The 22,467-nt window shown below is 28.7% G+C and overlaps 2 protein-coding genes across 2 annotated transcripts in view; both read right to left on the bottom strand.

The window, feature by feature from the left end:
* Positions 1–22,467, bottom strand: part of LOC107993146 (titin) — a 207,009-nt gene that overhangs the window by 113,069 nt on the left and 71,473 nt on the right. Inside the window, 3 exon segments of the mRNA XM_062077058.1 lie at positions 14,667–14,851; positions 14,941–15,136; positions 22,390–22,467. Of these exon segments, the coding sequence (XP_061933042.1) occupies positions 14,667–14,851; positions 14,941–15,136; positions 22,390–22,467 (459 nt within the window).
* LOC133666417 (ataxin-8-like) lies at positions 1,424–5,283 on the bottom strand. The gene has a single exon (XM_062077061.1). The coding sequence runs from the start codon at positions 3,578–3,580 to the stop codon at positions 3,296–3,298; it is 285 nt and encodes a 94-aa protein (XP_061933045.1). The 5' UTR covers positions 3,581–5,283; the 3' UTR covers positions 1,424–3,295.

Raw genomic sequence — 22,467 nt, 5'->3', positions numbered from 1 at the left:
GAATCGTCTTATATACAGTGATTCATGAAACTGATCATGTTACATTAGAAAAACATTAGAAAATTTAGCTAACTAGATAATTAATTTTTTGTTGCGAAAAATTCGAAAAATCCATTGAAACGCTGAATTCTTGATTAGTCAATGTTTGTAATCATAACATTAAGATGAGTTGAATTTTGACTGATGGTGTTTGTGCAAATTAAATTTTTGAACATACATATAAAAATAAAATTGAAATAAATAAATAAATAAATAAACTCTATGGATATAGATCATAATTTTGATTTTCATATTTTATGTATTTTTAGATTTCATTTAAATTTTCCATTAATAAACATTCATAATTTAATAATGATAATGCAAAATAATACAAACTCAATATCTGAAAAAAATTTTTCTTTAATTTGTATATACGATTGGTAGTGATCATGCAAGTATGAGTATTTCTATGTGAAAGAGGTTTAAATGGCTCCGTCATTAATTTTCGTCACTTGGAATAACGATCCTGCGTCTGGCAATACGAATTAAACACTACAGGGTGGCTATATTCGAAATGTTTTAAGATTTCACGTGCATGGATAGTTTGTGTATACGCTTCGCGTTGAATTCTCGTTGACGTTTTGTTGCAGACCTGTCAACTCGCGTTTCTAGCAACATGCGTCACGGTTTGTATTTAGAGTTGCAGAGGATGCAAAGTGAGAATATTGAAGGTATTAGAGTTGGTCGAATATTTGTGAAAGGAAACATATGTAAGTACTTACTTTAAGAGAAATAGGAAAATATGTTGCAACGAAACTTCTGTATTTTAAATATCTATAATTCATTCTAATCTCAAAAAATTAAGTAGCATGTTAATAAAGATAGTGTTATTGGAATATTAAATTATTATCGAAAGCATCGTTTATTGAACATCTTAAAACTCATTCTCGATGGAAATAGATGTTTTAATGTAATTTTTGAAAATAAAATATTACGAGAAATCTTTGTAAATCATTATATATGTTTATGATTATTAATTTCAAGATATATTTATAAAAATGAATCGAAAATTTCTTATGAAATTATTAAATGTTTGTTATTTTCTATCCTTATAATTTTTTGAAAAATTTTGTTAAATTGAATTCCGATTCTTCTAAAATTATTTTGTTCGATGATCTAATTTTCAAATTTTGCACGAACTTGTTATTTATGCGAAGTTGAAATATCCTTTCGAGTGTTTTACAACTTCCAAGTGCAGTAGAAGTTCTTTGAACTTTGCCTGTCTCGAAATGAAGTCTAATGGTGTGAATGGATGTACAAGTGTAAACTTGAAGTGAAGAGATTACAACCATAGAAATGAATAAGAATAAGTGGAGCAACGATAAGATTAGTAATTTGCAAGTAACGTGGTGTTCTTCATGAAATATTCTATGAAATAACCAAGACTTTGTAGAAATATCCACATTTTCCAATTTTTAATAATTATACTCCTATTTACTTCATTAAACACAAAAACATTGTAACAAATTATATCATTTATGACAATAAATCGAAAAAATCAGAAGAAATACGAAATTTAAATGATGTATTTTTCAGTCCTTGACCTAAGTATAATTCTTCCATTCGTTGAAACATTTCTCGAAAGAATCATGATCGATATATTTAGTTCCTTATCTCGATTTTGCTATACACATTGTTAAAATATAAGGGAATTTACGATACAAAATTTTCATTATCACCAATATCATTATCAGAATATTTATTGCTCTAGAAAACAGCTATTAAAGTTTACGTTCTATATCAGATGAACATAACGACAATCTACAATCCTTAAGTCAAAAAAACATATTTCATCAATTACTCAGCTCTTTTAATTTTTACTATTTTTAATTTTTTCCATTCGATTACATCCTTTCTTCCAGCATATTCTCCTTATTTCTCGATTCGATTTTAACGAACAATATAATGATTTATATATACAAATATTTCAAATAATTTCAAGATTCTCAATCAGATTCATGCAATAAAATAAATCATCAATATCTATAACAATAAAACATTGATAATAAATAAAATTATGCGATTTTGATTCAAAATTTCATTCAATAATTCTTCATTCTTTTAAATTTTACGATCATATTTAAAAAAAAATCTTTTGACAATAATTTTTTTTTACGTAATCCTTCAATTCCCGAAATTCACCATTTCGAAGATTTCATCTTCGATAGTCGCCCTATTTTCCCCAATTAGCCATCAGCCATCATCATCGAGGAGCACGATTGTCGAGGTAACGAGCGCTCGGCAAATGGTACCCCGTGAAAAGTGTGTCTGGCCGAATTTAGAAGCCGCATTTTTTTTCCTCCCTCCTCCCCTCCTCGCGCCGGTCGAGCACGCGCGAGAGAGAGAGAGGAACCAGGACGCGATCCACGGGCCAATGACAGTTATGCAGCCGAGCGAGATGGCCTCGACACGGCAACGATTTTGACAGCTGCACTGCGCCGGGTTTTTACACGATCCTCCGGGCAACCCTCTTCGGGGAGGGCTGCCCTTAGGCAGGAGGGGGAGGGCGCGTTTATGCGTCGCGCGTGCAGGAATTTTCGAAACGTTGGCGTCGAACAACGTGGAAAACTATCTTTAGAGCTCGCGCAGGGGCGGTGCTCTCGCTCGAAAATAGAATATTCGTCGAGGGGATATAGAGCCTCTGCTGAGAAATCTTACGGTTTCTCTGGATTTCGTTCCTCTTGTTTTTCTCGTCGAAAAACGTTTTCTTTCATCAAGGCAAATGAGATCGAAAAATTAAGAAGGATTAGATAGATAAGTTGAAATTTTTAATTTTTGTACCTTTGGTATCTTTTGTATCTTGGTATTGAACCTTTGGTCTTTTGTCAACAGCCGGTTCAGGCCGGTTATAGATATATAGATAGATCGTTAGATTTGATAATTGATTGATAATGGATGAAAGACAAGGAATTTTTAATTTTCGTATTAAGTAGAAAGATATCTGGATAAAATATGTTAATTTTTAAACTATATTAGATTGTTGCAGATGAAATAATCTTGATGAAAAAGAATTTTGATAATAACATTGATACATTTTACATAAAAAATTTTATCAATTGATTATTATTTTTTTGTACCAATTGTTTGTTCTTTTAATGTAATCGTTTCGAAGATTTTAATTAATATCATCATATGTAACAATCTAACACATTTCTACGAAGCTTCTAATAAACGAGTTCTTTTAAAATATATCCCAAATCTGTCAATCCTGTTAAACGAATCTTCGAATCTTCTAAACCTAGATTTAGACAACTATTTAAACGATTCTTGCCACTGATTCCCTTTGATGATCTGAGGAATCCCGAGTTCTTTTCCACTTCGAGCCATATTCTTTCTTATGCATGGAAATTTCGAAAGTGGATCGCGATAAATCATCAAACTGACCTCTCTGCTGACTGGTGATCTGCTGCCGAGTGACGTGTCGTTCGGTCCTCTGTTGCATGCTCATTTGCTGCTGCTGCTGTTGCTGCTGCATGATCGTCTGTTGCTGCTGCTGTTGCTGCTGTTGCTGCTGCTGTTGCTGGGACGTTTGTCGTTTCATCTTGGATCAATCGATGGAATCCAAGTCGTTCGGTCGATTCTTCGTGTGGTCGAGCACAAAAAAAAAAGATTGTACGCAAAAGGGGTCGGAATAATCTCACCCCGTACTTTCCTTCCCCCTCTTCCTTCCTTACTTCCCTCTTTTCTTTTTCCCCCCAGAAGAACTTACGTCTACGAACTTCCGTCACTGGCCACTTAACAACAACAAAAAGATACGCAACGCAGCCGAGAAAAAAATTCGAAGAAAAGGAACAGATCCTTGCGTGTCACTCGCGAATATATATATATATATATATATATAGTATATATATATATATATACTCGAAATAATTAAATCCTCTTCTTCTTCCTTATCCTTATTATTCCTTCTCTTGTTATCAATATTTCTCTCGTATTATCGTCTTCAATGTAACTATTTCTTCTATCTTCTTTCAGTGTATACTTGTGTATATTTGTGCTGCCTGAGGCCGCGGCTCACTCCAGTCGGCAGAAGTCAAGTCATCATCGAAAAGTCTTCTGTCCCCGAGACTCTTTAAACCAAGACGTCGGTCGAATGCGAATTGCCGGCTGATGCCGCCGCGGAAAACGAACACGGCCTTCCACGAGGACGTGGGTCGAGTTGGTGGGGGTGGGGGCTTGGGGTTTTTAGAGATGGAAAAGGGGTGGGGTGGACGTCGAGCGTCCCGACGCTTGCAGAAGATGCGCGAGTTCGTGGAACGAGGACAGGACGATACGAAATTTTTCACACCCTCGTCACACGTAGAGATTAATCGTTTGGATGGAAATAGAACGCTTTCCCTTTTCCACTTTTCTTTCCTGGTTCTTTCCCTTTTTTTCTTCCTTTTTTTTTTCTTTTTTTTTTTAAGTTTCTTTCTTTGGTAAATCTCTTAGTCTAGGTTCTTCTTCTTTTACGGATATTTCTTCGAAGGGAAGAAGAGAGTTTTGGGGGACACTTTTTTCTTTCTTCCTTCCTTTTTTTTTATGGAAAGAACGAAGAAAAGAACAGAGCTTTTGATGAAAATAGAACGTCGATTATTCGAAGATTGATTACTCAAATGATCGATGAATATCTCAATAAATGTCTAATAATTCTTACATTATGAATATTGTTTAATTTGTAATTGTTTCGTGACAATTATAGACAAATTTGATGATCAATTATCCAAAAATTAGATGAATTTGTTTCTCAATTAATTTGAATAATTGATATATAAGAAAAGATGTTTAAAAATTTTGTAAAAGATATAAGAAAATTCGTGGAAACATTATTCAGAGTTGTGAAATAGTAATTCATTATTGAAACTAATTATGATAATTATAATAGGGAATAATTTAATAGGCACGTATAATACTTATAACCTGTAATCATTAATTTGTGAATTTTCGTGTGATGAATAATTATTATGTATGCATACTTTATTGTATGCATTTTTTATTACAATGCTAAAACTTAAATATGCATTTTTCAAATAAGTGGTAGCAGCTTATGTAAAGCTTTTAAAAAAAAAATAATTAATTTATTATAAAGTTTATGAAAATAACTCAATCTATTTATAAAATTTATCTTCAATTTAGAATTAGAAATATTATTTTCATTTCTAAATATCCATTAATGAAAAAATTTTTTCCCTATAACGTGGTATGCTTGTTAGCTATTATCATATATAAAACAATAATATATGAATTGAATAAAATTAAATGAGATATTATATAAAAGCAAACTTTATATAATATTAAAATAAATAATTTGCTCTATTTTAAAACTATGTAAATGATATGTAAAATACTCTAATATTTTATTTAATAAATTTTTATAAGGATACAATTATTCCTCATTATAGATGAACTTATGAATGGATTACAATCAAAAATATATTTCATGTCTAAAAATAATTAAATTATTCATCTAGTAATTTAAATATTCATCGTTATACAATCGTTTGAATTCAATTTCTCGTACTCTATTTTCTAAAGTTATTTCGAGTAAACATCGTCGATGTTGCTTGATATATATTTTTTTGGCATGATGAGCATTCGATGATAAGTGTTTATATTTTCAGCGATTTAGATCACAAGATTAATTAATGATGTAAAGATGCTCAAGAGTTTTCCAAAGAGTTTAAAAAAAAGAAAGGGAAGTTATGACGATCTGATGATATGGAACTAAATCATTTTTAGAAATCTAGTGAAATCTAAAAATATACAATTATTCAGGAAATTTTGAATTTTATTTTGAATTTTATAAAAAGATTATTTTTGTTCAAATAATTAATAATTTTCAATTGTGCAATTAATTCAGGGTGCTCCTTTTAATTCTCGCCTGAAATATCTTTTTTTTTGTATGAATATTTTCTTTAAAAAAATTCATATAAAATGATTTATATATAATATTATAATTGAAATAAAAAATCAAATAGACAAATATTGAATAATTTTAAATTTTATAAATTTTTATTTCATCGTAGAAAATTAAATGGAGAGTAGTTATTGAAGAGTTTTAAATTTTAATAAAATAAATAATATAATTCTATATAATTTTTCAATTATTAAAACTTACTTATAAAAGTTTTTATAAATTTTTATATATAAATGTATTAAATTTAAATAAGAACTATATTAAGGACAGTAGATACAACGTAGAATATCATGAACTTAACTGTTCTCCTAAATTTCTTGCACAATATTAAAAATTTATTCATCAGACTTTCACATTGTGTCGGTCTTTTTAATAATAAAACGTGTATTATGCTAACAGTATCATGTTGTCCTAGTTATTTGAAACAAACGTCGCTCAAAATATACATTTCTTATTCAGGAATTCAAATCTGATAATCTTGAATTAATTAATCCTCAAAAAAATTTAAAGCTCTTGTATATATAATAATTATCTATTCAGATTGATTTGATGATATTGATATCTTAGAAAAATAAAATTGATATTATTATAATTAATATTTATAATATTTTTATTTTAAAATATATTTCTATATTTAAGTATATTTAGAAAGAAAATAAAGTAGAGAATCTATTATTACTCTCTTACTATTAATACACTCTTTGTTCATCAATGAATAATACTGAATAAGGTATTTATATAAATTCTCCTTGAAACAGTAAAGGTAATGATTCAATTGTCACCAACAATTGCTTACTTATTTCCCTAAATAACCTATTGAATTAAACATTAAATTGCAAATCAATTCTTTCTTCACAAAAAATATTGCAATACAAATGCAAGTCATAATGTAATTTCATCTTCAAATTGATTTTTATATTCTTAATGACATATTCATCTAACTTTCTAATCGTTTAAAACCAATATTCAAATAACAAATTCCTATTATATTTTATTTATATTATTATTTATATTACTAATAAATAACTGCATTTCTAATTTTCCAAATGAATCTAAGTATATCATAAATCAAATCAACTCCTTAATCAAATCAATTTCCTCAAAATAATTTATTTAATTATTAAATATTGATATTTCAATATGAAATATTTTTCTTTCACGCATTTTAATATTAAAATAAATTCTCACTTTAAATTGTTTATTAAATTATAAAAAAAAAGAAAATAAATAAAACAGAAATCCTCAATTAGAACAAACCACGATCAACAAAAATTTGAAACAAACATTCCTCTTTATAATACCAAACACGTAACTTATTTCAAAAGTTCACTGAATCACCCCCAATTCCAACCAGAATTCCTCGAATCAAAACTTTTCTAACCAATCCTCGTGGAAGACCATGATTCAAACAAAATTCGCATTCGAATCTCTTTCACCGTTCAAAAAATTCTTTCTTTTGAAAAAAAATCTCCTTTATCAACCATTCCATCTAATATGAATACCTGTTATTCGTACCAAATGAGAGGATGGAAAAATCGATTAATAATCGTCGTACTGCGATAAACGATTAATCGAAACGAGAAACCCGTGGCCCGAGCGGAGCCGCAAGTCGACGCGCGGCTCACGCAGCGTTCTCGCGCTCACTGACAGACGCCCACGCATCTACGCACTTCTCACACACCTCTGTCCCCTCGTTCCACGATCGCCCCAGCCCCTTTCTCCGCCGCGTTCTCCTTCCACCGCTACTCGTGTCTAGTGTATACAGGGTGTTGATATATTTTTGGGCACGCATTTCGAGGCTCTAAGAGGAAATATACAAAAATTGGTGCGTAAGATTTTGATCGATTTACGAAATTGTAAACCATTTAGTTGGATGAAATGGCCCTATATTTCCAAATTGGATTGAATATTATTTAATTTGAATAGAAGTTGAAGTAGCTATGGATTTTTAATTATCAGTATTGTATATAAAAAAGTACTATTGGCAAAATTAATATTGGTTCTATTTAAATCATTATTTTTATAACAGTGCTTCGATTTTATTTATATGATATTTTTAGATCAGTGGTTCTAGTGTTAATAAATAAGAAATTTATTTTAATCGATCGAAATTTTTGTATATGATATATTAACATCTTATAATGTTTTATATCATTTCAAAATAATATTTATGTCGGTAATGCATTATTTCGCTATTAAGATTTGGATAAAAATATATCTGGATAATAAAAATATGAAACGAAATGAGAAATATTAAAATAATTCTTTGAACGCGTTAAAATAAAATTTAAATAATCATAAAAATTTCTCAAATAATTCTAATGAATCACAGATACATATAAGCCAAAACAGATATAAAAATTGATATACAGAAGATTGAGGTTTATTTATTAAATTATAAACACAAACAATTTAAGCATTAGATGAAATGAAACAATACAGTGTTTCTATTTCTGTCTTATCTCATAGTATCTCTTATAACTCATTAAATAATTTTCCATGACATTTTTATGATACTTCTTTTTCTTGAATTTTTGTGGCTTTTAAAATTGATCTTTAAAAGTTATTTCACACTGTATAAACGTATCAACACACTATATAAAACGTTTCTCTCTTTCAACTGCTTCTCGTATTTTTCTTCATCTCCCTCTTTCTTTCCTTATTTGTCTCCCTCTTTCTTTTTTTCTTTCGTATAATTTTCTTGCTCGCACGACACCAGTCGACGACGTCTTATTCCCTCACAGAGCGTTGGCGTATGAGTTTTTACAAGTGACACACCAGAAACGCGTGTCGTATCGAGAACACCGTTGCTCCTGTGTCGAATCTGGGGCAATTGTGATCTTACAGATGCTAGGAATAAATAATTCTTTTTACAGTGAGATTGAGGGTTTTCTTGATTTTAATGATTTGATGAATGTTATATCTCCGCTCAATGGTTGAAGGAGTCTTAATTTATGTGCAGACGTAGGAACAAGTTCATGAAGAGAATAAATGTAATTGAGGAAGTACTTAAACTTAGAAAAGTAAAGTGTGAGATACTTCCCTAATGTTTTTATTGTCTTACCTATTATTTTCTTATTTGTGTATAGATATTAAAAAATTATTCAATGAAATGAATATGAGTTAACATCAAAGAATAGTTGTTCAAGATCGAATTAACATGTTTTATTTTTAAAAAATTTTCAATAACTTTGAAATTTCAAAATATTTTATAAATTTCTTCCTATCAGATACTTTCTATTGAATCAAAATTCCTTTTGTAAAAAGAAAGTGGAAGAAACAAGTTTTAAACCAAGTCAAATAAAGGTGGAAGAACAAATATGGAGCGAATTACTAGTTGATTGACTACACTACTTTCTTCTATTCTTCTTTCAAAATAATCTTCAAATGATTTTTTTGATAAATTTTTAATCATAAAATGATCCACTTAAAATTCATTATTGTCATACGTTTAAATTCCAAAGACTTCTCGTTTCATTCTTCTCTATTCAACATCTCGCGAAAATCATTTGTCCCACTCATAAACATTTCTCGCCTTTTCTTGAATTTGTACGTATAATACAAATCATTTAAACAGGTTAGGTTTGAACAACCTCTTGTTCTCATGCATCTGTGTTATGTATGAAATTTATGTCTTCTAAAATTATATAAGTTACAATCAACGATAATCTCAAGCAATATGAACGAGTTCACTTTCACATTATGAATAATGAATTGGTATGGACTCGTTTGATAAGAATGGTTACAATAAATATAAAAAATAAATGTGATACACATTTAAGTTTTCAAATGAAATGAATATATATATTATTTTTTGGTTAAATTTTTAATTAAATTTTAATTCTTTCTTATATAATATAAAAAAAATAATTTTGAAAAATGTACAATTTTAAAAATCATTTTATTTAATAAAATAATCAAATATTATATTTTTTGAAATTGCTAATTGCAATTTTGAATGTTAAGTTACATTCTAATAATAGAATCAATTCTGAATCATATATTTCTTATCAAGATTCAAGGTAATCAAAATTTCTATCGTAGCATTCCAAACATATTTTAATTTTACTGTTATCTCATGCATAAACTCAAAAAAAAAAAAGAATCATCTTTCAAGAATTTTAAAGAAGAACGGAATTCTTGTACAAGAAACAATTCATTACGTTTGAATAAATTTTGTCATCATTGAACAAATTTGAAATTTATTATCTTCACTTATTTCTCTCATAATATATCTGCACATAAATAATTAAAACGTAATAATTAATCGTTCCTTTTCTAATCATTTTTTCACCTATAATTCAATATTCAAAGTAAATGAAAAATTAAAAATTTAAAACTTAATTCTAAATACAAAAATTGATGTACAAAAATGTTGGTAATTGGTCATCGTTCATTTTTCAAATAATTTACATTTTACACCAAATAAATAGAGACGATCATACAGAGCAAAGCTGTTTTTTCTCTTCGAAACAAATTTTTTAAAACTATTTTAATGTTATTATTTGATTTTGTTGCTAGTGATAAATTACATAAATTTTCGCGAGTGAAACAGATCGAACGAATATATATAATGTCGAAGGTCAACTTGTCGAATATTTCCAACCGATATTCTCTCTTCGCTCCGCCAATAAATTAAAACGCGACAATGAAACGATTTATCGGTTTCGGGCGGGCATTGTACGTGCCAGACACGCTATTAGCTCGAGTCGAACGTTTAGATTCGTCGAAGCAACGGTCGTAAATTCGTTTTCATTCCTAAACTCTTCCCTAGAATTCTATCCCGAATAATATCACGAGCGACCAATTTGTATTAATTGTTCGTTACGCCGGCCACGTATACGCGAAAAATTCTGTCCAACCGTTATAGCGTCGAGACGAATCGGAGCGAGACTCGAGCGTAATAACGAAGGTACATATGTGTTTTTCGATGTAATACGAAATTTTCATATTAACAAGAATGGAAGAGAATACAATGTTCAAAGAAAATAACGTTAGAAAAATTTCTTTTCGATATTCGACGTTTATCGATAAATTTTATAAAATATTGATGTATAAATATGTAATAACAAAATGTCAGAAGAAGATAATACAATAGAAATAAGAGTAAAGAGTCCAAAGATGATAATTAAAATAATAGGATATTACATTATTCTAATTTTTCCCTATATATTTCTCAACGCATATATCTACCAAGACATAGTATTTCATGAAAATTAAACTCATATTTAATTAATTCATCATATTTTGTGTTATAGAATAATAGTATATCAAAAGAAAATTTTCAATTTCTTCATAATCTTCTTCCAAAAAGAAATATCAATCGATGAAGAAACAAAAATTACATACATTGAAAATAATATTAATATTTAAAGATTCTTCAAGATTCTTCAAGAAAATATATGAATGAATTCGACAAAGAAGGTATTTATATCGAGAAAGTATAAAATCGTAGAAGCGTAGATCGATTAGGGAACAGGAGAATGATCAAATGGTAACCTCTGCATAATCCGACACTGGAGGCGCGAGTTGTGGGTCAAATGCAAACCGCGCGACCGTGTAATTCAGACATTACGGCAAGCAAGAATCGTATAAAGCGTACAATGCGTTCGGTTTCACGTTACGAGGTGAGAGAGTGAACACACGCGTGAACACACGGACTTACGCGAAAAACGGTGATCTTTTGCAATCGTGACAAAATAGAATATACTCTGTCTCGTTTAATTGTTTGTGTTCTAAGCGTTTCTCCAGTGTTTCGTTGAAAGAAAGAAAGAAAAAAAACTTTTTATTGAGTTAATAAGTTTTCTCGTTAGATAATGATACTGGTATCTCGTTTAACGAGATGTATATTTAATTTCTTAAGATCTCTGTAAATGTTTTATAAATGGATAATGTTAAAAACTATTGAAGTTTGTTTATTTAATAATTACTAAATTTTTTATATAATTTAATTATTTCTAAATACAATAATGTACATAACTTCGTTATATCTATAATTTTTAAAAGATAAAATGTTATGTATCGATATGAATATTTAAATCTCTCTTTAATTTAACATACAGTTGATAATTTCAACAATTATATATGCACATGGAAACATTACAAAATATGGAATTATAATATTTGGAATTAGAAAATAAATTCAAAAAGTAATATTTATTTCTTTGCGAATTCACAATAACGGCTATTTGTTCCTGAAATTACGAGTTGAATAAATATAATTTCTAATTTCATATAATATTTCATATCTTTCACTCGTGAAACTATCATGTAGAGATTAGATCATGAAAGATCGAGGAGATGAGACTTGGATTTTGTTTCGTTTATTTCTGGTTTGTAAGTACGCGTAACTCGTTGAGAGTTATGTTCACGCAGGACTTTAGAAACTGGCAGTGTTCACTCGATAGAAATATTCGCGAAACGTTTTGATGCTTGTTTGTCCTCGCGCGAAACTTTGGAGGTTAGGTTACCTTAGGTTAGTGAGTTTAAAAAAATTATCGGGAAGGTGGAAGTGAAAAATAGAAAGAAGGGAAAGGGAAAAGAGATAAAGATACACAGCTCGAAATTCTCGATGGATGGACAACGAAGACGATCCACTCGAAAGATGGGTCATCAGATGAATCATCGCGTTTTGCCAAGGTAGCGCATAGCGACGCGTCTATTTTCGAGTTCTCGATGGATTTCTAGGGATGGAGTGGCGGAAAGGGGTGGTCGTGGTTTGTGATTCAACGATCACGCCTCACCAACAGAAAACTCGTGCATCGTACACACCATCTGCCCTCTGTATATACGCGCGAAATCAGCAATGATCGGAGGATACCCACCTGGCCACGACACGTATGCTATTTTCGCGGACGGCCGAGAGTAATCGTTCGAAGGACCCTGAATGTGGGTTAGCCAGCTACTCTGCAACGTTTCCTCGTGTTCGAGGCAATGGAATCGAGATTAATGGACGCGACATCGCGAGCAGGTTGACGATGCTCGATGTCTTTGGGAATAATTGTTTCCTAACAATTGTTTTCCTGTGGTCGATGCTTGAGAACGAATGGCATCGAACTCTTTTCGTTTCGATTATATTACACAAAAATGCATTTTTAATCATTTCGAAATTGAAATGGAACAAATCGAGAATAATAAGTTTGATATTTGGTGAAAAGTTGTGTTTATTAACCTCTTTCATTGGTTGAATAATCTTTGATCTAATGGTTAGATCACAAAAATCCATTTTTAATTATTTGATAGTATAGTAAAATTACGAAATTATGAAATTAATGGAGATTAATTGATATTTCTTGTTCGATGGTCAAATAATTTTTGACCATCTCTTTCTCTCATAATTACGTAAAATGTAACTATATTAAAAATTAGAACTAGCATTTGATTTAATATTTTTGCCTCGTGATATTAATGAACAAAATTTAAAATTTTCTACATATAAATAATTAAAATGAAGAATAATTGTGATTAAAAAATAATCATCGTTTATGATTCAGATTTAGAATCTATGGAATAAGATTTAATGAGAATAGATGTTGTTTGAGACGTGGGTGGATGAGTTTGCTCGAATTTTTTCGATTCCAAGAATTATTCATTCGTTATTAAGATTTTGAGAAACAAACAAGAAAAAAAAACGATTACGCGAATAAGTGTAACGCGTTGAGTGGTATCAAAGTATATTTTTAGATCTTCTGAATTCGATTCGCCATTTTGCGGACGCATTGAATCTCTTTTATAGATTCGTAGTCGGAAGGAATGCGTAATGATTTAATAATATTAAGATTTTTGATGAAATTAAGGAATTTTCAAAGAATCGAGGATTTCTCCACTTTCTTCGAAGCGAGCATAATTTAGATCACGTTCGTACTTTTGCAAATATTTTGCTTGGATGAGACAACTTTCTAATTAACATAAATATATATTTGTCGAATATTTTTAACTGAACAAATATATGTGCTGTTGTAGGTACATTATCTTTATAATATTGAAATAAAAAAAATGCATTCTTTTTTAAGAATGATTAATGGAATCTAATTTCGAAAATTAAAAATTAATGAAAATCCAAACGAATAATTATTTTTCTCAAATCGTATTTATGTATTTGTGTACTTTATAAATATTATAATTAAATACGGAATAAAATATTTCTTGTTCCTTCTAATTAAGATTATAGAAAAGATACATTATGCAAAGATTATCTTTTTCAAAAAGTATTATAGATTTTTTCAAATCAAAAAATCTATATATGGATTTTGCATATAGAAATGGAAAAGAATACTATTTCTTATTCATCAACAGTTATAATTTTACATTTATGAAAATCATGAATTACGTACAGTTCATAAAAATCTAATTTAATAAAAACATGATAAGAACCTGATAATAAAAAATATCATCCTGTTTCTTCAAATCGAGATAAAGTATTCGAGATAAATTTTTGGTAAAAAATAAAAAAGAACAAGAAATTTTACACACGTCAAAATTTTCCAAAAATCGAATTTTCAAAAAAAAAAGTTTTTTCACAAATTTAACGATAAGATATAAAAATAATTTCATAATCTCGTTAAATTTAAATAAAATATCACAGAAAAATATACAAATTCAAATCGAAAAATGACAATTCCATAAAATTGAATCGTGAATGAAATCAGGGTACACGTAAAGATTGATCAATAAAATACAACGAAAATAATAATAACACGCAGAATGGGAAGCGGATAAATAAAAAGCTTACCTCCGTCTTCCGTCCTCGGCTTCGCGGAGCGGGAATACTCGCGATCGAAGCAGAAATCATCGCGAAACGAATCGTTCGCCTCGAAATCGGAATACCCGAGTCGCCGCGCTATCGTATTTCGATCCGTTATCTCCTCGCATTCTTCCGTCGTAATTCGCCTCTCGCGATAGCCGCCACCTGCGCAACTAGAAATCAACCAGAACATGTCTCGATATTAGTCGAATGGACGACGACAACGACGTTCAACGATCGATCGTGTTCGATCGCCACCTACCTGGGATCCGCGTTCAAATTCCACGGGACCGAGTAATCGTGTCGCGTAGAATGTTGACGATCCGCAGGTATCGATTTCACGTCGTTCTCTTGCGGAAGAAATAGGTCTTTGAGAGCCACATACCTGGGCGGGCTCTCCATAGCCCTCTCGTTGATGTTTTGGTCCCTGTACGTTCCGTAAAATGGCGAAGGTACTCCTGGAATTTAGGTTCAGGCACTTGTTGTGAAACGAGAGATTGAGAGGTTGAAAGAGAAAAGATTTTTGTTATTTAATTTCGTGCGAATATTTTTGTCATTTTGTAGAATGGAAAAGATGAAATTGGAATTAGATTGAAATTATTTTATAAAATGGAAAGTGCTTGTTGAGATGTGGTTAAAAGAGGTGGAATTTTTGTAATAAGCATTGTGTGCTGTGTTTGGAGGTACGAATGTGTATATTGTTTGTTTGAATTGAATTTTGAAGTAAGTACTAGGATAAGTATTTTTTTTTATATTTATATTTTAGACTTCTATGAGTGATTGAATTGCACACTATATATTTTGGCATACAGGAAAAGATGTAATACAAAAGAATTTATATTGTAAGAATAATTAGATTGATTATAGTGGACATGTATGAAAAAGTTAACTATCTCTATTTGCGTTTAAATAAGATATTACGGATATTTAAGAAAAAATTAATTTGTCACTATAAACCAGATTATACATTAATTTCATAATAACATGATAACAATTATTTTATTGTGAATGTATTATATTTAATATTCTGCTTTTAAAAAAAGGAAAATGTTTTAAAAAATAGACAAATTTGTCGATACAATATATATATATATATGTAAATTGTAACAGAAAAAAATAAAAATTCTTTATACCATTGATTAGATAAAATTAATATATATTATCCTTGACACTCTTTTAAAGAAAAGTGGACAAACTTATTATTTAACTTTTTGAATGTATGTAAATATATCTTGTGAATTATTTACAAGTTTCCTTCATAATATTTTCCTTATTATTTCTATTACATTGGTGCAAAATAAGAATACATGCAATGAAATCTAACATATAAGCAACTACAAGCAATAATATTTATAGAAAACAAATATAAATTAAGAATACATATAACAACATTTGAAGCAAATGTATAAATAAACATGCATATTTTTTCATTCACACACACACAGATTAGTTAATATAATTATAATTATTAATAAATAAACCATAAACAAATATTAATCTGATAAGAAATCCATTTCAGCACATGAAATATAATAGTTTTACGCTTTTTAAAGTTCACAATAATTGGATCATAAACTCTTATTTTCATTTTTATTTAAAATTCAATTATACAGCAATAAAGTATAAATAAAATTAGATAAAGATGTTTGTTTCATCAAAATATCGAACGACGAAAACATCTTAGTCGATAAGAATCGTATCAAGTGTTGAATTAATTGTCATTTCATTGGAATAGAAAATTTTTATTCGCAGTTTCCGATCAAACGGAGCAAAGAAGAGGATGCAACAACGTTTTCGCTCGATGAACAAGCGTTTTCGTAAAATTTAGTCGAACCAAGACTATTTTTATCCAAGTGTTGCATGCCAGACTTCCCGGAGATTTGCGATCGCATCTTATTACGTTTTCTTGAATTCCGTGCGGAACGATTAAATGAAACTTCTGTTTTGTAATTCGAACAATGACTTCCGCTTTCGTTACGTCACTCATTTAACGAGAGAATCGAAACGAGACAATCTGTCAACATGACATTTCAATCAATATGTTTTTCGAATTATACATTAAAAATGTGATACGAAAAATTATTAAATGATTTTATAGGTTCACTCAACTGAATGTAATATTAGATACGGACAAAATTTTCAAGAGGCTAGTTGAAAAAAAATTGTAAAGTTGAAACTTCCATAAATCTTCAATCTTTTTTTATATGTATTTTTAAATTTATAATATTCTTTAGCATAAAATGTATCTTGTGTATTCATTTTCTTCGCTTGTCTCACTTTTGAGCATTTATTATTTGTGTCATTTTTCTACTGAATCTTTTAGACAATATTGTATCATTTTTAATGTAAAGATATGTATAATTACTGCGTAATTTTTCTTGGATAAATTCTTTATTTATTTTGTATTTATATGTTTTTGTTCTTTATATTTTATTGGCCTTGCAAAAAGAATTGCATATCAATCAATTGCATATCATTTTTTCAGTTAAATCGACTTTGATGTTAGTTCGATCATAAAGTATCTATCTATGAATGTACCTATTAAATTTAAAAGATTGGAAATTTTTTATGACATAGCTTTATTGTTAGTACATATCTTTAAGCACTCTGTTATCTTTATAGCCTTATTAACATTCCTTAAAACAGTTTTTAAATTATATAAGGTGTTTAAAAATTCTTCTACTATATTTTAAATATTTCTTTTTTTTTTTTGCAAACATAAAGATGTTAAAATATTTCATATCCTCTTCATCATCTTCATGAAAGTATTACATCTCTTAACTTCATATTTCTATACTATTCAGTTAAATAATAATTCTTGTATAGAATCAATTACTAGTCCAATAAAAAGAATAAATATCATATTAATTATAATAAATATAAATATTTTAATGCTAATAATAATAATTTTCACGCACAACTAATTAATTCAACAATTCCTTGAAAATCAGGAGGAAAAATTTGACAAAAATCATGCAAAAATCGAGTAGACGAGATTTAATAACACGAACGAACAGTTATAACGCATTTTTGTGAAAAAAGAAAGAAAAAAGAATAGTAACAGGATCTTTAACAATCGCAACCGCTTGTTTTTCTCTCGTTTATTCTTGGATCGTCGACTCATATTTTCCATCGCATTCCGGGATTACCTTACCGTCTATTTTCATACCGCATCATCCAACAATCGTTCATCCTGCATACGAATATTCGAGCATTCGAAAATATTAATTTCTCCAAATCTCTAAAAATATAATCTGTCATTCCATTATGCAATTAAATTGCAGTTTATGACATCATTTTTCTGATTATCTTCTTCCATTATTTATTTATCGAATTTTTATTTTAGTAATTTTTTTGATTTGGAAGAAGTATTTTTATATTTTGAAAATTTTATTAATTTATTTTTCATTTTTTTTTTTTATTAATTTGATATTGAATATTATCTTGCCATGTTTCATAAGGAGCGCGTGAATTTCATCACTTTTGAACGTAATAGTATCCTGCTTTACATATTACGAAATTCGAAGCAATGCAGCAGAATAGCGTTTTCAAACTTACGAACAATGTAACGTATGTATATATATTGAACGTTTCTAATTTTAAAATTAGATGTATTCTTCGAAGAAATATTACGATTCGATATTAAAAATTTTATATAAAAATGAAATTTATCTATTAGTGATTTTAAAATTCTTTTTTTTTTAAATTATTCCCTTATATTTCTATTTTTAATAAAAGTAATATAAAAATTATATTTTAAACAAATTTTTTAATTTTACGAATTTTATAAATCTAAATTTTATATTAATTTTTTTCAAAAAAAAGAATGAAGGCAGATCATTGATTATGAATCAATTATAATTTTTTTTTTGAAAATATACTTAAAAATAGATTAAATTTCGTTTCTTTGAAGATATTTAAAATATTCCCAAATACAATATTAAATTTCATCAATTACGAATCAATTACGATTTTTCCAAAAATATTCAACTTCAATAATAATATTAATTTTATAATAAAAATATTTTTAGATAATACAATCATTCAGAAATACCCTCGATTTTGTTTTAACGAATATACATGATTCCACAATGTGTGTGATTAACGAAAAGCTCAATTAACAAGCTCTATACGAGGCCACGGTGATGTTAATAATCCGAATGTTAAATAGTGATGTTGCGTTCTATATATTTCTTTTACTTTCCGAAAATAAACGGATGCCTGAAATACGTGTGACTAATCGTGCAACAAGAACATGGAGACGGAAAACAATGCTTTTCGATACATTATTGCGACATGTTCTGTTTATTTACGACATTTTATTTTCTCGATTGTGGAAAATGAAAGTTACAGTTCTAAACTACGTTAAGAGTTCTGGAGTAATTTTTAATTCTTCTAACGCAATATTTTGTCAAAAAAGGTATACATATTGACAGTTTATACATTTGAGAGTTTCGATAATTAAAGTACTTTTACTTAAAGTACTATATGCAAATGGCTCGCAAAATTATTTGAACATATTTTATAAGGAAATTCATTCAATCTGAAAATTTTGACTTATTGAAGTATGTAGAGCATATGTAGAGCATAATAAATTATATATGGAGCTATTTTTTTCTTTATCGATGAAAAATCTTTTAGAGAGGATGAAATTAAAAAAAAGAAAAACCTAGAAAGTTTCTTTCTCTATTTTACAATACAATTTTATTTTTTTTATTTTTTAAAATGATAGAACAATATAAATTATGAACATTTCGTGATTTTATTTTATTTCGCGTCATTGCAAAGTTATATTTAAGAAACTATATATATACTATACTAAATATATACTTATAAGATTTTAAAAATAAATAAAATTCGAATTTCATTAAAATGTAAAAATGTTTAAATAATTTCATCAGCCAATATCAATGCTTATTCTTCGAATTAGAATTGTTCGTAAATTTTCCACGTATATCACAGAATAATACGAAAACTGTGAAATTTACGTACGATTTAATGTAATCAAGCAATGATTATTTTTCTTATTATTTTTTTTCTTTCTTGAGAGAGGATACTTCAGTTTATTTGATCCGAAAATATTTTCGGTTATTTATGAATAAGAAATTTCTGGAAAAAATTTGATTGCTTTTTGGTTTCTGAGAATTTTTATTTGAACTCTATTTTTAATTGTCATTTTATGAATTGTCGAGAGAAACGATTTTAGAATTTTTAGAGGAGCCACTCAGTAAATGTAAATTATGATTGAGTAATAGCTTGGAACGAATTATTTTTGTTAGTTCCAATATCATGATTAATTTGTCATTATTTAGAATATAATATATATTATTTATACTATTATTACCAATTTATGACTGTACTTATATTTATTATTAGTGGTGATTACTTGTTAATGCTTTTAATAAATTTTATTAGATTTCGTGAAATTTTATCTGTTATCTGAATATTTTAAGTGTTTTTAATGTACTGTAACTGTAATTTAATGAAATTTACATTAAATTAATTTTTTTTCATGCAAAAAAATATATAATTATATAAATAATAATTATAATATTATAATATCATATTGCAATAGTTTTTCTTTTTTTTTCTTTTTGAAAAATATTCAAAGTATAAAAATTCCTTTAATATGAAAAATTAATTATTGTCACAATATTAGAACGAATTTAAAAATAATACAAATACATTATAATTAGACTATAGATTATATTATTATAAATAAATGGATCTTAAACAAAGATTTGACTTATTCCTTAAATCTTTAAATAGAATACATTATTTCTGAATATTTTATGGATATTTCTCTTCTCATATTACCTTATCTATTCCACGAATCTTTGTGCATTAAATTTTTGCATGGATTAATAAACATCCGCGATACACTTATAATTAACAAATTAAAAATAAATTTGAAACGGAACGAGAAAGCGTTAATTACTCCACTCCCTTACGGCTATATCATGCTGATACCCAGTTAAATTAGCATAAACACCTACCATTTCGTAACCATAGCCAACGATGCTCAATCACGGCATCGTGTGTATAAAAAATCGCACCATTGCCATAAGAAATAACAACCAGCCATAGAAATAGAGAGAGAGAGAAAGACACAGAAGAGGAGCAGTGGGAAATAACAGGGATGAGAAAATAATTCGTTACACCATAGTACCCAAGTTTTTTTTTGTATTGCAGAAGAAGCACACGTTTATTTACACATTATACCAATAAATTGTTTGCTGCGATGAATGACAAGTATATGATAACAATAAACGAATCTTTTCGTATCTTGTGTATATATATATATCTTTATTTCAAAACTGAGCAATGAAGCGTTTTTTCTTCTTCTTCTAATCATAATAATAATAATAATAATAATAATGCTATATATCTCAGACTATAGTTGAAAGAAGATCGATAATCGATACCTTTCCTTGAACGTTTCTTTCGCTCGTTCGATAAATAAATTAATCGTTCTCTTGTCGAGGACAGTTTGACTAGCATCTGTTTCGTGGAGAATCACGGTGTATATTGAATAATTTAAAATTTAACATTAACATCGTACATTAATCGATTCAAATTACTTCGAATTATTATAATTTATAAAAAATTAATTTCTCGTTGCAATTATTCGATTCATAATAAATTAATTCTTGTATCCATTGAAAAATTTATATACTCTTACGTTTATATTATATTATATATTATATTATAAATTTGTCGTCACGATTTAAATTTAAATTTACCGCGATTCTAATCTATAGACAGGGCGGGCGAAAAAATTTCAAAAAAAGAAGAAAAAAAAAGAAAAGAAAAGAAGGAAGAAAACCGGAGAATAATTATAAATATGTATGCTACATGCCTAGTAGAGAATGATAGATAAAAAGGATAAAAATGCTCGAGAATGAAAGAGGATGAAAAGAGGAGATGAAGGAGTAAAGAGTGAAAAGAGGAGGGTGTAGAATAGAATCAGTCAAAGAGAAACGACCTACTGAAAGCGTGTTCCACGGCAACAACGACAGAGAAAAATGCATTCGAGAAAGCTCACTACGCGCTGATCAAAGAAAAGAAAGATAAAATTAAAAAAGGAAGAAAATAAAAAGCGTATCCACCAGCGTTCGCGAAATATATTTCTTCGACTTCTCACTATTCGATTATCGTACTTTTGACTAGTTCTCCTCGCCCCTGTCGTAAAATTATCTCGTGTTTTCACGTAAAAAAAATGCAGGAAAAAAAAATGTCGCACTCTTCGAAAGAATAATAATATATACGCGCTACTATATTCTTGCTTTGAAATAAAAAATTCTTATTTTTTTCTCTTTTTTCTCTTTTTTCTTTTTTTTTTTTACGCTCGAATTTTATCTCATCGACGTAAATAATTTTTTGCTTATATACGAGCGTATATTTTTATTTTCCTCAATTACTTTCGAATAATTTTTTTCATTCAAAAATTGAAAACTTTCTTCTCTCTGATAATAATGCATACGATAATAGGAATATACACGTATTCGTTGAATTCGTTTGTTCGATGTTCATCGAAGATGGAAAAGATCGATTAAGCGAAATGATGGAGAGTCATGAATTCGCTTGAAGTTAGAGGCTTAATGTTCCACCACCTTCATATTAGATTGCTCTATTTTTCTTTTTTTTTTTTTTACTTAATCCCTTCTCGACCGTTATATTTAAATAGGCGCGTATACTGATCGTCTGTTACCTGGCACCTGCAAGGTGGCAGAAGTTACTGTCGAACCTAAGTTATTCGTTGCGGTGCACGCATAAGTGCCAGCATCCT

This window comes from Apis cerana, linkage group LG7, assembly GCF_029169275.1.
Source record: "Apis cerana isolate GH-2021 linkage group LG7, AcerK_1.0, whole genome shotgun sequence".
Taxonomy (NCBI): Eukaryota; Metazoa; Arthropoda; class Insecta; order Hymenoptera; family Apidae; genus Apis; species Apis cerana.
Note: the sequence above shows the minus strand (reverse complement) of the source record. Positions and strands in the feature narration are given on the sequence as shown.